The 17,383-nt window shown below is 37.2% G+C and overlaps 1 protein-coding gene across 1 annotated transcript in view; it reads left to right on the top strand.

Moving 5' to 3' along the window:
• Positions 1-17,383, top strand: part of LOC107720547 (1,4-alpha-glucan-branching enzyme) — a 146,815-nt gene that overhangs the window by 81,369 nt on the left and 48,063 nt on the right. The window contains 3 exon segments of the mRNA XM_074560110.1: positions 1,624-1,739; positions 3,373-3,500; positions 5,531-5,629. Coding sequence (XP_074416211.1) covers positions 1,624-1,739; positions 3,373-3,500; positions 5,531-5,629 — 343 coding nt within the window.

Here is a 17,383-nt window from a genome sequence, read left to right as displayed (position 1 = left end):
CTATGCGTCAGATCTTAAAGCAACAGCGTAAACCTGCAGCCGCCGACTGCATCATAAATGTTAATCAAACAAAAGAAAAGGAGAAAATCACTCACTGCTCTTGGCTGAATCACTTATTAACTTTAATAAGAATCATCTATATTTAATGTATACAGTGAAGATTATTTTTACATTTATTACTTTATGAAATGTCTGTAGTAGGCTATAGCTAGGCTACTATCTGAAAAACTTAAAAATACTAAAAACAAACTATTTAATTTGTATTTTTGAGTAATATATTTATTTATTATTTAGCCTGTAAGTAATACTTGGAATGTTTACTTGCCTTCAGTAAGCTTGAACCCTGGACCACAAAACCAGTCTTAAGTCGCTTGGGTATATTTTTAGCAATAGCCAAAAAATCATTGTATGGGTCAAAATTATCGATTTTTCTTTTATGCCAAAAATCATTAGGATATTAAGTCAAATAGGACAGCGCATCAAATCTACACGGACCGCAAGCGCTGTGATTGGTCTGCTAGTACCCCTCCCTCCGTACGTATTTGAGTTTTGTGTGTGTGTTTTGCACTTTCATATATTTTAATGTTACGCCTTCTTATTTACAATAAAACAAAGCAAAGAACAAGTGTCTTATCATTTATTATAAAACGTAGCATTACATCACAAGTCTTTGTGGAGATTGAAAGAATGCCATCTTCTCCAGTTCCGTTGTCGTCTCTTTTTTTGTAGTTTTAAATAAATTTTATAATTAGCTTTGACTTCAGTGCAGTGACAATATAAAAGCCAGTAGTAAACAACATGTGAGATGTAATACAATGCTTTTCTTGCACAGAATAATTGGGTCTTGGCTGTATATGAAATGCATATAATTCTTTCAAGGGGTTCATCATATTTTGGCATCCATAGCATCTAAATGCTTGAAAACCCCTGGTCTAGGACATTATTAGGGTAATACTCTGCATGCAGGATTTAAACAGTTAAGGACGAAGGTAAGCAGTAAGAGCAATAAATGGAGAGCAGGAGGCTGTTCTCAGAGTGCCATTTCTCACGAAAGAATGGTTTCAGTCTTGAGTTAGTTTCATCTCCTCCTCATTCACACACTGTTCATCGTTCTCCTCAGGGAATCACACCACCACCAGCCGCCCAACCTGCTGCTCCTGCTGCCTGTTTCTCTCTTTCTCTCTCCATCTGTCTTTTTGGGCTGAATCAACCAACCTTGTGTTACAGCTACTATTTAATCAGAGAACGAATCCATTACTCAAATGTGTGTTTTAAGCGCTGTCAATCAATTAAAACTTAAATGAAATCATTACATGAAATGCCAATTACTCAATCAAATTAAACACAATTTTACAAAAATTACAATTAATTGCACATTTAAATATTGAAGATAATTCCCAAATGAAGATAATTCGAAAACATTGTGGCAGATGAGTCATTCATTGAACAGATATTACAAGTAGAATGTGTCGTTTGTGAACAGCTTGACATGTTTTTTTTTTTTTGTATTTATATGCACCAGAGTGTGTTCTAGTTGATTGATTTTTGGATTCTTATTTCATCAGACAAGGGTCGATTTTATGTGGAAGCTCTGGAGAAAATGTCTTTCTCTGTTTCCCATAGCTGGGAGGTGGTGCGGTTCCTCCTCTCCAACCTGCGCTGGTGGATGGAGGAGTATCACTTTGATGGCTTCAGGTTTGATGCTGTGACTTCAATGCTGTACCACCATCATGGCATCGGTTAGTTGTTCTGCACCTGTAAACAAGCCATCATTCATTGTAAAAACAAATCATTGTCTTAATAGTATTTGGTCTTTTCCTGTTAAAATATCTAAGTATCAAGGTAAATTTCTTTCTTTCTTTCTTTTTTAATCATTTATTTAATATTTTCAGTTCCGTTTGGTTGATTAAAAAGAATCAGCTCATAAGAGTCATTCAGAAATCAGTCTACACTGGTTGTGCTGTATGCTGATTCACTAAAAGCTAAAAGAATCGGCTCATAAGATTAATTTGTTCAGGAATCGGTTTATACTGGTTGTGCTGTATGCCGATTCGATAAAAGCTAAAAGAATCAGCTCTTAAGAGTCATTTGTTCAGGAATTGGTCAACACTGGTTGTGCTGGATGCTGATTCACTAAAAGCTTAAAGAATCATCTCATAAGATTAATTCATTCAGAAATCAGTCTACACTGTTTGTGCTGTATGCTGATTCACTAAAAGCTAAAAGAATCATTCAGCTCGTAACATTAATTCATTTAGGAATCGGTCTATACTGTTTGTGCTGTATGCTGATTCACTAAAAGCTAAAAGAATCATTCAGCTCATAAGATTAATTCATTTAGGAATAGGTCTATACTGTTTGTGCTGCATGCTGCTACACTAAAAGTTAAAAGAAACGGCTCAAAGGCGTCATTTGTTCAGGAATCGGTCTACACTGGTTGTGCTGTATGCTGATTCACTAAAAGTTAAAAGAATCGGCTAAAAGAAGTAATACATTCAGAAATCAGTCTACACTGGTTGTGCTGTATGCTGATTCACTAAAAGCTAAAAGAATCATCTCATAAGATTAATCCATTCAGGAATCGGCCTGTACTGTTTGTGCTGTATGCTGATTCACTAAAAGTTAAAAGAATAGGTGCGTAAGAGTCATTTGTTCAGGAATTGGTCTATACTGGTTGTGCTATATGCTGATTCACTAAAAGCTAAGTGAATCATCTCATAAGATTAATTCATTTAGGAGTTGGTCTACACTGGTTGTGCTGGATGCTGATTCACTAAAAGTTAAAAGAATCGGCTCATAAGAGTCATTCATTCAGGAATCGGTCTACACTAGTCGTGCTGTATGCTGATTTACTGTGAAAACTGAAATTAACGTCACTCTGAATAAGAACCAGTTTTCTAATCCTACCATTAAACTCGCTGAATTGTTTAATTCATGCTTAAAATAAGAAAAGAAAAAGCAATTTTGCAATAGGCTAAGAAAAATTTATGACAGATGCAGCCAACTCTCTGAAAACATGCAATGCAAATTTGCTTTTGATTCTCAAGTAGGTCTAACATTTATCCTATGTAAAGACATTTCATTTTTACTGAAAATGAGACAAACTTACTGAACTTACTGACATGTCAACTATGTCATTTCTGTTGTATTAATAAAGCTGTGAATCATCGCATATGGAGGAAAAGTACAAACTGCATGAATAGATTTGAAAGGCCCTCTTAGACCACTATCATAAATTATGGGAGACCTTGGCCGCTCTGTGCATATTACAGTAAAATGATTACACTTGTGAAAAGATTGTGATGCCATTAATCCATATCCCACTGGACATTTTCTCTGAATCACACAGTCAAATTATCTGGTTTTGCCCAGGCACGTCGTTTTCGGGGAACTACAGCGAGTACTTCGGGATACATGTGGATGAAGATGCACTTGTCTATCTGATGCTGGCCAATCACATTCTCCACTAGCTCTACCCACAATGCATCACTGTAGCAGAGGTGAGAGTCTACCTGCACCGCGGTGCATTTCTATTTTTTCACAGGAGGTATAATTTTTCCTCTTTCCCACCAATTACAGCTCCCATTACCTTTTTCTCGCTCCCAAGTGGAAATTTAATTTCATTCTTTTCTATTCTCATGCTCTGTGCTGGTGTGTTTATTTAAAGCTGAGCTCCTGTGAGGTCGGAGCTGAATGCTGTGGCTAATGGATCAGGCTGATAATTGGGTGATTAAAGCCAAAAGATTCAAGAAAAGAGCAGGAGAGATTTTCAGGGGCAGGCTCCATATGGATCTGCGCCACAGTCTGTTTCGCTCTCTTCTTCGCTGGTCTCATATGACCCACAGGCAGATTGTAATAGAAGCAGGCATTTTTCAAATTGCTTTAATTCACCCATCTGCCAATGTTATTAATCAAAAGTACAGAATGAATGGGGAAGTAGAAGAGTACAACAGCTGAAGATAGACGGAATCTGTATCTCAAGGGTTGCCTCAAACCAGGCAACATTCGTTCCATACATTTACTCAATCCCAAACCCTCTCACTGCAAGAAAATAAAATCTGAATTAATGTTTTTGTTCAAAAACCCTTTGAAAGTAACATTCTCACTGTCCAGCCAATGGACACTTTGCTTTTGAGCATCAAGAGTTTTGCCAAAGAAAGTGACTCCTTCAGTTAAAGTGTGTTCTGGATTGCCATTTTCAGTCCTTACATTTTCTTAACCCTAATGTGGCATATAAATTGGGAAACTTTTTTGTTTAGGTTTTTATTTTTTCTCAATTTTTCTCTGCACCTTGGCTTCATCTTTGCTGAAAATTCCAGTTCAAAATAGTCTAAACTGGTCTAAGGTATATTAACTGGTTAATAGCTTTGTGTGAATTTGAGTCATTATCCACTGAAAATCTTGACATCCACCACAGCTATCCTTGGCACATTTGTTAGAAAATTAGTCAGATTTGTGAATTAAATATTGTAAATCAAATATTTTCAATGAATCAGTCGATCCAATTCACAAAACCAGTCTGAATGATTCATTCACAAATAGGACTAATATGATACTCGAGTTCAACTCACTGATTCAATGCTCCTGTTGCAGGAGGAAATGGCTTACTGGAGGGGAGATATAAAAAGCCTCAGGACACATGGAAAAAATAGTTTGGAGCACTTTTATGATGCTTTCAGGGTCATTTGTGGCTTTTAGTCCTCATTCACTTTAATTACACTGAAAAAAATGAGTCTCTTTCTCTGTATTTTTGTCTTGTTTTCCAGTACAAATATCTAAACATTCTTAATTCAAGATACATTTACTTGGGAAGCAAAGTGATGTAAGATATTAAGTCTTTTTTCTGATTAAGTGAGTTTATGCTTAAAAAAAATATGTCTGTGGTGCAAGAAAAACAAACAATACAAAGGGGAATAAGATTATTTTTATTACTTGATTTACTGATAATTTTCTTGTTTTAATCAAAAAAACAAATGTAATTTTGTTTTTAAGAAAACAAGACTAAGGGCCAGATTTACTAACAGCTTGCGCCAGTGCACAAAATTTAAGGGAGGAGAGTATTAAAATGAATCATGCAACGCGATATACTAACGTTTGAGCTCATCAAATTACTGGTATTTATGCCATTATTTAAAGCCTAAAGAACATGTCTTAAAGCAGGCGGTAATTTGCGCTGCTCTTGGTAGATTCCGCTGGTCATTATAGAAACTATCTGGCTGTGTCTGTGTTCTTTAATGTGCGCATTGTTAGTGAATCACCCGCAGAATTTTCTCCTCCCATCTGCGCTTTTATGGAATTGCACTCTAATGCTAATTTGCTAATTTAGTAAATCTGGCCATAAATATCTGATGTCATTTTGCTTGCCAACTAAATGTATCTTGGTTAAAGAATGGTTAGATATTTGTCATGACCAGCTTGGACCAGATAGAAGCCAGGTGTTCCAAGACACAGCTTAATCTGCATTTTTCCAAAAGGCAATGCACATGTTCACACTTTTTACTGCTTTCCATTCCTCATGGATTTTGTGTAGGATGTATCAGGGATGCCAGGCCTGTGCCGGCCCATTGAAGAGGGAGGACTGGGCTTTGATTATCGTCTGACCATGGCCGTGCCAGACAAATGGATTCAGGTGAGCTTCCATCTCCTGTGATTTCTCCCTCTCCACACAGATGTTGCTCCTTTGTGTTTGGTTCTGTGCAAATGATGTTGTTTGATGCTTGCAGTTCACCGTTTTGGGGTCATCTCTCTTTATGAAGCTGTGTATTTGTAGTCTGCGGCTGTCATGCGTCCAAATCCCCTACTGGCTCGGCTCTATCTGCGCATGTATCAGCGTGGGCATTTCCGCTTTAATTCGAGCCAGGTTTTTGCATGACCGTGCCTTTTTAAAATGACAAAAGGAAGAGTATTGATTGAGTTTGCTTCGTGAGTTCAGGGTGTAATCTGAGATCTGGCACAGCCTGTTCAGATAGCAGCCCTCTTTTTTTTCTGTTGGGCTTCTATTTTAGTCCCACTTTACCCATCTTTCATTCGTCCTTTGGCAGCATTTTGAATGCCATTAAAAGGTCTGTGTATTGATATCCCCGTCTCTATCTCTCTGTTACAGCAAGCCTTTAGTTTGTGTGATTTTTTTTGTGCTTGTTCTTTCTCTCTCTCACACACACACACACACACCTCTCGTTCTTCAGGCTTATTCAATATGACTTCCAAAACTCTAATCACTTTCAAGTCTCGTATAGGAAAGTCAAAAATGTTCACGCTTGGCACCAAACCAGAACATAACCCCCGAAAAATAATTGAAAACAAGTGAAACAAATCATATTCAATCATATAAAAAAGAGACTTGCAAATTGTATTGCATTTTAGCTGAGCACAGAATATCAAGCGTATACCTGTTTACAATCTTAAAGGAACAGTTAAACCCAAAATGACAGTCCTGTCATCATTTTAGCCATGTGCCAGTATTCGGTAATGCGATATATTCACGATAATGAATATGCACGATATTGTTATCGTGGGCACTTAAAAATACCTATAATAATTATTTATTTCAAATTATTTCGAATTTTGAACGTATTTTAATAATACTTTTCCCATCAACTGGTCACAATGCACAACACCGCTGTATGTGCGTGTGCACTCTGATGTAAACAAAGCACGGATGAGAAGCTCGTGGTGGAACGCGTGAGAGATGCTCTGGATGAAAGCGCACATTCAATCTCTGACAGCAGATGGCACTGAACAGCAGAAATGCAGCCGTTACCCCGGAAACCCGTAAACAAACAGCTGTGCTACTTTCTGTTTCTGAAATTTGTTTAAATTATTTAAATAGTCATTCAGATTTTTGCATTCGCTATGGTGTTCATCACAGCGCCAAATACTTAAATATTTAGACTTAATAGGCTATTTATTTTCAAACTTTTTTACATTTTAATCTGGACTAAACATGCCCTAGTGGTCTTTATAATTCTTTTGCACTTTAATCTGTGTAAAATGTTTAAAAATTTTTCTGTATTGCTTTAATGTATTTAAATGTTCAGTTATTTTTGTTATAAGAAAAAAGTTATTAAACCTGTTATACTGTATTATAACAACACTTTTTTTTAATTAAATTTCAATATCATGATAATAATGTATACCGTGATAAAAGCATTAGCAATTAATCACAACATGAAAATTTGATACCGGCATATCCCTACATCATTTACTCACTCTCATGTGGTTCAAACCCGAGTGACATTGTTATGTTTGTGGAATGCTGATGCTGCTCTTTTCCAAAAGCATACAGGTACCATGTGTGTCCTTTTTCAGGTCATCTAAAGACATTTGATAGCTTTGTGTGGGAACAGACCAAAACGTATGTCATTATAATTGTTATAATTGCTAAAAGTTATGCTAATAAGCTTCTTAATGAGTGTTTTTATTTAAAATATCTAAATATCACTTAGAAGCAAGATTGAATAATTGTATAACTATAATGTTAAAAATGTTTCTATTTCAAATAAAAGCTATTTTTTTTTACCTTGAAATAAAATGAAATAAAATGTATCATGATTTCCACAAAAATATTAAGCAGCAAAACTGTTTTCAACATTGATAGTAAGAATAAGAAAAGTTTCTTAAGCAGCAAATCGGCATATTAGAATGATTTCTGAAGGATCATGTGACACTGAAGACTGAAACTTCAGCTTTGCCATTACAGGAATAAATTACATTTTAAAATGTATTAGAATAGATCAAAGAAATGCAGCTTTGGTGAACTTAAGAGGCTTCAGAAGACTTTGAGTACAACCCACAACTCCTATGTACCAGTTTTATGGTATACTTTTATGTTATTTTTTAGATGAAAGTCATATGGGTTTGGAAGAATGGGGGTGAGTAAATTAATTTTCATTTTTGGATGAACTTTTCTTTTAATCCCTTGACAAACTACAGTAACCCTGCGTCTGTGACCCCCCTCAGACAACAAAATTTATGTCCACACTTCACCTCTCCGTGCCATAACTCTCGTTTTCACAATGAGGTGTTCAAAAGGGCAAACTCCCTCATGATTTACTACTGAATTCCACCTCTTTCTCGCTTTCTGTGTCTCTCTTCCTCTCCTCCTATGTCACACACAGCGTTAGGGCTTCTCAGCTGCGCTGTGACAGAGGTCGGCTGAGCGTGGCTCACTTGTGAAATTAAAATGTCCGCCTCTCCGAATCGATAATGCAGACGATGAACAGAGTGGAGAGAAACAGGAGGAGAAGAGGGCCACGGTCTGTAATGAAACCTCCCCAAAAGCTAATGAAATCTTTAGAGATTTCCATAAAGAGAGCAGCTGTTCTCTCTCCCTCACTGTATTCGGTGATGAATACATTAATATGTGGAATCAATAGGTTTATTAACGATGCCGTTTGATTTGTGGGGCCAAGAGGAGAGCGAGAGTTCAGTCATACTTCCTGATGAAGAGAAATGGAAATGAAATTATAACTGAAGAGCAGATTAGATCACAATGACTTTCTGGTGGCCTGTGGCGGGTGGCAGTTATAATGTCTGCTGCTGTCTGTTGGGTGGAGAGGTCAACTTTAACTGAGACATACAGTATCATATAGGTGTTTCTGTGTGCATTACCACTTAAATTCACATTCCCACATAAGCATCATGGCATATTTTATTTTATTTATTTTTCTTGTTTAGGTTTTTCTTGTCTAGGTTTTGTTTTGGTTGTGTTGAAGTTTTTTTTTTTTTCTGTTGTGTTGTGTTGTTTTATTTTAAATTAAAAAAAAATATTTTACTTAAATATTTTTCTTTTATTTTTAATTTAGGTTTGTTTTGTTTTTGCTGAAGTTTAGTTATGTTGTGTTCTTTTTTGTTTTGTTGTTTTGTTTCATTTTGTTAGTGTTGACGTTTTGTATTGTTTGTGTTGTCTTGAGGTTTTTGTTTCACTTGTGTTGTGTTGAAGTTTTGTTTGTGTTGTTTTGAGGTTTTTGTTTTGTTTGTGTTGTTTGAGGTTTTTGTTTCATTTGTTTCGTTTGTGTTGTGTCAAAACAACACAATATTACAATATTAAGTAGCAGCTATAACACGTCTTCACCATATGGCTTCAAAGCAGCCATAGAATTACATACTGTTACTGTGTGATCTTCTTTTATTCTTATGCAAAATGTTTATTTTATATAGTAACCCTTAAAGCAATAAACCCATCCAGTGCACATCATGGCTAACATGGTTATAATAACAATACAGCACAACCTCTCATACCTTATTGTATTGTAAGTATTATGCATATTGTTAACTACACAAGCACTTAGCGTGGATCTTTGTGACCAGGTTTTAGTCTCTTATGAGTTTGATCATTTATTTTATCTGTGTAGTCATGAGTATTTATTTACGTGTGAGCGTATGTGCGAGCGATCTCTTATGTGCTCTGGGAGAAAGAGGTCATGGTGGCAAATAAAGCCATCGTGTGTAATTACCAGCAGTGCCACTAGAAAACAGATTAATATCCTTCTGGCCTCTCTGGCTAAAAGCACTCCACAACCCTTATTTGTTTAATTCATATCCTGGTGCTGAGCTCCATGTGGCTGTTGATTTAATTAATTTGCTTAAGCAAATTAACTCGAATTATCTAATAATTTTCCATTACCTCCACACCCACGTCAACATCCCACCCTCATGCTCGTCTGCTCTCAAGAGGAACAATTAAAGCTTGTAACGCATAATTGTAATGGGAAGTCACTCTTTTTGGCTTCCTCATTAGAGCATATTGGAGTTTTAGTTCAGCCTCCGGTGGATGAATTATGTATCAATATACTTTTATTTCTCTTCGTGGTCTGAGGAGGAGAAATGTGGCAGGGAGAGAAAAATGGAGAGAAAAGAAGATATGATGATCGCTAAGACAGATAACTGGCTCTCTCTTCCCGTCAGACTGCACTGATTGTGTGTGATTGCGGGGGAGCTGTGTTTGCAGTAATTAAGTCTACGGTTTAGGCATGTGCACTTTCTGTTTGTTTGGTTAAATAGCAGATTTCATGAGATGTGGAATTATTGTAAACGTATGATGAGAGAAAAGATGATATGTTGTGCCAGCAGTACTGTTTTCTCAAGCTTCAAGCCTTGATTGGCCATTGAATGTGTTAGCAGAGAGATCTAGAGGAGAAAACTTCCTGTTAGCATTTCCATTCATTTCAATGGCACTTGTTCTTCTGCCGTATGATCTCCAGATTTGAAATCTGCCATCTTTGCTCATGGGAGCACAGTTCTTATATTTAACTCGTTTTTAGAGAAGTCTTTATAGTTGTCCTAAAGCTTTGTCTGAAGTTTATGTACTCATTCCTCCCTCTACTGAACAGTTGAGGAATTACAGCTGCATATGACAGCAGGGAGGCACAGTTGGCACCGTGCTTGTGCTTAAAAACACATTTGTTTTTCTCTTCTCTGTTCGTCTCACTTCTCTTCGCTATATCTTTAGCAATTACATTTTATTTGAGGTTTTTTAGGCTTTTATGGCATGGTCATATTCAGAGCCATGGCACAGCAGTAGTTTGCTTTCTGTGTGATGCGTCTGTATGATGCATTATGTGGTGCCCCTACTTGAACACATGCATTGAGTCCAGCCAGCATCATTTTATTACAATTTTTTTGTAATAATCAGTTAATCAAGTTTATTTATGTATTTATTCATTTATTTGCATCTTCATAATTTGTGATTTATTTAGTTATTCCATTGCTCATCATGAATTTGCTCATATACTGGACTTTTATTGTCTTTAAATCTAATTAGAATAGACTAATAAAAAGTAAAAAACGTTTGCATTTTCAGAATAACAACATGCTATTTACTAGGTTATTAATCAAAACATGCTGTTCTTTTTAAACGTCTTATTCATCAAAGAAAAGCTTCCTAAAAAATCAAAAATCAAGCAGCTCAACTATTTCTAACATTGATAATAAATCAGCATATTAGAATGATTTCTGAATGATTATGTGACACTGAAGACTGTAGTAATGACTGATGAAAATTCAGCATTATCACCACAGGAATAAATTATATAAAGTATATTAACATAGAAAACCGTTATTTAGAATTGTAATAATATTTTACAATATTATTGCTTTTATGTATAAATGCAGCCTTGATGATCAGACACTTTAAAAAACATAAAAAATGTCTATGGGGTTTTGTCAGATTTATCACACTTCTGGGCATAACTGTAGCTAAATAAAACCTGCACCTACTCACCAAGATTTTTTTAAAGTAGAAAAGTTTTCTAGGAGAAAAAAAAATCCTCAGAAAACTCAGAATATTGATTAGATTCGAAGGTGTTCAAAGACTTATAGCGTGTGTGCATTGACCACTTTGACCTCTGGGAGTTGGCCAGTCCCAATGAGATGACACAGCAGCTTATCATCTATTGATTTGTCTATTTATGCCCTTCTTCTGCTCATAAACACAAACACAGACACAGGCGCTCCTGCATTTCAATCTGCCATTACAAATTTAAATTTAATGATGCCGGTTGCTTATACATAAGTATATATAGTAGCAACAGCAAGGTCAAGGGGTCAGTTTCCAGGAAAGCATACACTGATAAAAATGCAAGCATTGAATGCACTCTTGGATAGAAGCATCATCCAAAGGCATAAATGTAAATCCATAATGTACTTTAGCAAAAGCACATAATATCAAGCTAATGTGCTGTGTGCAGGGTAGTTCATATGTTACGACAAAAGATGACCTCTTCTTTTGAAAGAGCAAATGAACTGCTAAATGAGAGCTGATACCCATTGTAAAGACAGATTAGAGTCGGATCTCATCCTTGCTTTACAAAAGACTCTTCCCAAACTCCTGTCGTCTCTACATCATCTAAGAATCTCTGTGTTAAAGCCATCCTACCGGGACTCGTGTTTCTAATCCTTTCCTTACATCCCGTGGCTCAGAGGCACCGACGTTGCGCATCTCTCATTGCTGTTCAGAGTGGCATATTTATTTGAAGACTGTATTCACATTCCGAAGGCCTGCAAGAGCGAGAAACTTTGAGTTTCCAAATGCAGTTTGTGGTTTCTGCCTCAATCTCCTTTGCGTCCCTTGTATTAAATTAAATTTAATTTAATTTTTAATTAAATTAAATTTAAATTAAATGTATGCATTTAGCAGACGCTTTTATCCAAAGCGACTTACAGTGCCATTCAGGCTATACATTTTTTATCAGTATGTGTGTTCCCTGGGAATTGAACCCACAACCTTTGTGCTGCTAATGCAATGCTCTACCACTGAGCCACAGGAACCATTAGTGTAAGTATTAGTATTAGTGTACTAACCCTGTCTCAAATATGGAAAACCTGCTTTTTATCACATAGAAGTGTCTCGTAAAAAAGGGGGAAAGGTTTCAGAAAGGAAAACCACTTTGCTTTGAGATTTCAGTTCTGCTGCTCTTTTTCTTTTGTTGTTTCGCAGTATATTTGGAGTTCCTTTTTATTCCTGTTCCTCTGTTGTTTACGTCTCGGTGTTTCATGTTGCTTATCTGTGTCTTCCAGTTTTTTAGCTTCGTCGCACATGTGCTTGCTGGACAAGGAATTTTGGTTTTAACAATCCTGACAGTTTTTTTCCCCCCTCCGCTTCTTCCTAATTTCTCTTTGTGTAGCTTGTATTAAGAGGAAATGTGAGCTGAAGTTCTTGTCACATTCAGTGAACTGTAATGAATTACACAGCACAACACAGCAAAGACGGCAGACAGGCAGACTGCAGCATATTTCGACCGGAAAGATCTTCACAGATTGTAAAGCAGTGTAAGTGTGCTGGCAGGGCATGTAACACGCTGGCCTGATGCACTCCCTCCACAGGAAACCGTTCCGTTCTTTTGATTTTATCTTTTTTTAAAAGAGGGAAAATAAACACAGCTTCTAGCTTTGGCTTTGAATGCATGTGATTCAAACTTCTGTCTAGGGAAGGAAACTTTTCTGAGTTTACTTCATAATGATGTTATCATATTTAATGGGATAGATCACTTTAAATTACAATTTTGTCATCATTTACATCATGGCATTCCAAACCAGTTTGACTTTATCTTCTGTCAAACACAAATGAAGCTATTTAGTCAAATGTCCAAGCTGCTCATTTCCATACAGTGAAGATCAAGCAAGATTTGAAGTGAATGGCTTTAATTTTTATTACGTTCCTCATGTAAATCTATTGTATAGCTTTAGGAGACTTGGAGAATTTTTATTATTATTATTATTTTCACAGCTTGATGGCCACCCATTCCATGGGGTTAAAAAAATCATATGGGGTCACATTAAATGATAAATAATTTTATGTTTAAGTGAACTGATTATAGACTAATAATGAAGACAGCTTGCTTGCATTGTCAAATAATTATTTTCAGTTATGTTTTTTTAATAATTTCCAGAAAATATGTTCACAAATGATTTCATATTTTGTTTTGCGGGACTATCCTCTGTCCTTCTGCTGCATCACATATGCAAGCATGAATAATCGTGCTTGTAAAAATAGCAAATCATAAACCAAAGCCTCATAACAGAAGTTCTAATTAAATATATAAACAACTTTCTGCAACTGTGTAAATCAGTTTGAAAATGAACGCGAATCTGAAAGTGACTTTATATGAGTATAATTCATTTTTGTTTTGTTTTCCATGCATGGTCACCCCTCCTTTATGATATAAGGACAAGGGCAACGAGGCAGTAAAATCGTTAATGAGAGTGCTGTCCCTCTTCAGCTCCTGATTAATGCTGTTTTTCAGTTTTATAGGATTCTTCTTTTGGTTCTTAAACATCAAGATCAGTGGTGAGGATTTACAGCTCATTATCAAATACTGATCAGCGTCTGTGTTGGTGCTAAAAAGTGTTAATGTGGTTCAAAGAACACTGAATGTGCAGTTGTGTAGTCTTAAGATTAGTCTTTAATTAGGCTTCACTTTAACAGTAGTTATGTCACAAAAGTACTAATTATTCATATGATGCACACATAAAACAAGATACTTTAAAGTCATTTTTAAAAAGTGATTCTATATCCAGCATTTAAAAGCAAAACCTGTTTTACCTAATGTGACCTATTCCAGGATGAGTCAATGAGGAAAAAAATGTAAGATTAGACTTTGAACAAAATGTGCATTCTGTATCAGAATGTATGCAGACAGAGCTTAAATGGCTGTTGGTTAACATTAACCGATAGCCCATGTAAATGCAAAAACAGAAAGTAATTTAAGTGGCAGAGCAAGTCATTACATTTTATGAAAGATTATGGAGACAGATTTTGTGTTTGGAATAATGTGCAATGATGAATCAAGGATAATAAAAACTTGTGTTGAGTTAATCGGGTCAATTCTGAATAAATGGAACATGGCTGAGTTTGGACTTTAATAATAGCTTACTATGGAAAGAGCGAGAGCAACAGGAAGGAAAATTAAGAGAGAAAGTATATGACAGTTACTCCCCAGGCGAGAGACTATGTGGGAGGAGACTTCTCTAATCTTAGTGAGAACTTAAAAAACATGTGAATGTAAAGGAAAAGACAGGCAAAACAACCAGCTGTTAAAATGTCACCACAGCATCAGTGCATCTTTCCTCAGATGAGCGATTCTATCACATACCTCGTCCTCTATCTGTACAACGCATTGCTGCTAATGACAGAGTGAGAGTCAGTCCCATCAGGGAGAGCAGGGAATGCTTCTAATAAGGAGGAAAAGTACTGTTTAATCAGAGAAGTTTGTAGGTGGAAGATGTCTCCCCTTCCACTGACAGAATGAGAAAGCGGGAGAGAGATGGAACAGATAGGGAGTGGGAGGCTAGGAGATGGCAGGGCACAGCCGCATTGATTGGTTCCAGCTCGCCCGTGGGCTCTGTCGATTGTGCCCCCTCTTAAAAGGTTGCAGTGTTATTAAAAGGTTTCCTTTATCTGTCCGTCACCCTTCTGCTCTAATGATGGTGAGCAGGAGAGGAGGAGCGGAGAGAGATGGGGCCTGTCAGAGTCACTTCCTTTCTGTCTCTTTGCTCCCTGCACTTATTCCCTCCACAACCATGCTATCATCCTACTGGTGTTACATTCGGTATGTGTATATTCGGTGGTATTAGTGGATTACTATTTGTGATAATGTCTTAAATGCATCCTAACTGTATCTGTGGTGCTTCAAAACTTTATTATGATGTATACTGTTGAAAAAAAACATTCTAAACTAGTCTAGTTGTTGGTATAGATGTTTAGCTGGTCATCCAGGTGGCAAAATACCCAAACCCATTTAAAACCATGTAAACAAACCTACCTACCCACCTAACTAGTTTGGCCAGGCTGGGAGACCAGCTAGACCATCTTAAGAGCATTAAGAGCAGATTCCCAGCTTATAAGGTTAGACTGCTTTTTTTGGAGATGGCTGACCAGCTGGAAAGTTACCAAAACCAATCCAAACCAAAATTTTAAAGCCAGTTAAATATATCAACTTGACTAGCTTGGCCAGGCTGAGAGACCAGTTAGACCATCTAAAGACCAGATTCCCAGCCTATCAAACCAATCTAACCCGCTTGGCCAGGCAGGGAAGCTGATTTTTACATGATCTAGCTGGTTGACCAGCAGGCAAATGGCCAAACTCCCCTAAAAGTGGTGAAATAGACCGTCCTAGCCAGGTAGGTCAGGCTGGGAGACCAGTTAGACCATCTGAAAACCAGATTCCCAGCTTATAAAGATGGTCTGTTTTGATATTTTGCTGGTGTCCCAGTCTGACCAGCTGACAAGAGCCCAAACCCCTCTAAAACCAGCAAAATAGACCACCCTTGGCCAAGCAGGGAAGCTGATGTTCAAATGGTCTAGAATGATTTCCAAGACACCAGTGGCTGATCAGCAAACAACTGGTCAAAACTCCCCTAAAATTGGCAAAATTGACCAGCTTAGCCAGTTTTGTCCAGGCTAAGAGACCAAAATCTCTTTAGGCTGGTTTAAACTTTTTTCACAAGGTTCATCCAGGCAAAAATAATTTGAAGTATTAACAACGTTTTCTCTCTGTCTGCATGTTTCTCCTCACCCCCTCACTTTATACTTCCGAACAAACTCTAAACAAACACCAACCTCCTGACTAGTTATGAGTATGCTCTGAAATGTTTATAAAATGAAATGATGTGCCAAATGAATATGCTCACCAGGGGAAAAAACATCCCGAGGTAAATACTCATAATCAGAAACAGGTGTCTCGCAGTAAGCAGGTGTTTGTGTTCGTTAGAGAGAGTTCGAGCAGTACAGAGACTTTAATCCTGTGTTCTGATGGAGGGTGCCAGACTTGTTCTAGTATCCAGCTGTGCTCATTGACCCTTGGCCACTCAAGTCGTGTCCGATCAACACAGAGCACTTGCAAGCTAGAAACGGTTTGGGAGGTCACCTTTTGCGAACAGAAATTTCATCTTTCGTTTCGACTCTTTCGAAGTGTGAGCTCGTTCTCAAATAAGTCATTGGAGGACGACATAGAGCACTGATCCAGTCAATGACCTGAACACTGCTCCACTGAGTCCAAACATAGCCATCGACCCGCTCCCACAAAGTGTGCCAAATCAACGACTCAGAACAACAGTCGGTATTGGCAAAGTCAATGAGATTCACCAGCTCCGACCGTTAATGTGGTCAATGAGCCAGTCTTTCACTAAATACAGATTCAGCTTCAAGATGGCTGTTCCAAAACACGGGACATGGGAAAGACAGTGGACAGGGGACGGGCATCCGAATGCAGAATGGCAATCTGGGATTTCACACATGAAGGATCCCACACCTGGTCTGTAGAGAACTCTCAGGCCATTGAGCTCGCTACATTGAGTTTTGTCCCCAATTGACTCTCAGATGCTGCTCTGACCTCAACTTGACATGGTAGAAAAAATCTAGCCGCCCACATTCAAAGACTCATGTATCCTACCCCAACTAATTCAGTTTGCATCCTTTCATGTAAGTGCAGGGGTCAATGTGTAAACTTCGATTTGGGTTCATTTTCAGTTTGGAGCTGCTCACAATGCATGCTAATTCTGCTGATCCAGATATTGGATGCAAATTTTGTTTTGTCCATCCAAATATTGATGATGTTATAGAAAATTGGGTAACACTTTAGAATAATGGTCCGTTGTTAACAAGTAACTATGCAGGAAGTAATGGGTAGTACCGTATTGGCCCGAATATAAGACGACCCTGATTATAAGACGACCCCCCCTTTTTCCAGATGTACCTTTTGGAAAAAGGCTTTTTAAAAACCAAATCTTGTCTTCAATTATTTTCATATTGCATATTTTTCCTATTTTAATTTTTGTTTTGAAAGTATGGTAAAAACTGGTAAAATATACCAACAATCACATTTAAAAAATATACACTTTTTGATATACCAAATTTGTGCGCTATTTAAACCCGGATGATTGTAAC

The sequence above is a fragment of the Sinocyclocheilus rhinocerous genome, unplaced genomic scaffold (genome assembly GCF_001515625.1).
Source record: "Sinocyclocheilus rhinocerous isolate Xijiao unplaced genomic scaffold, SAMN03320098_v1.1 scaffold603, whole genome shotgun sequence".
NCBI lineage: Eukaryota > Metazoa > Chordata > Actinopteri > Cypriniformes > Cyprinidae > Sinocyclocheilus > Sinocyclocheilus rhinocerous.
Note: the sequence above shows the minus strand (reverse complement) of the source record. Positions and strands in the feature narration are given on the sequence as shown.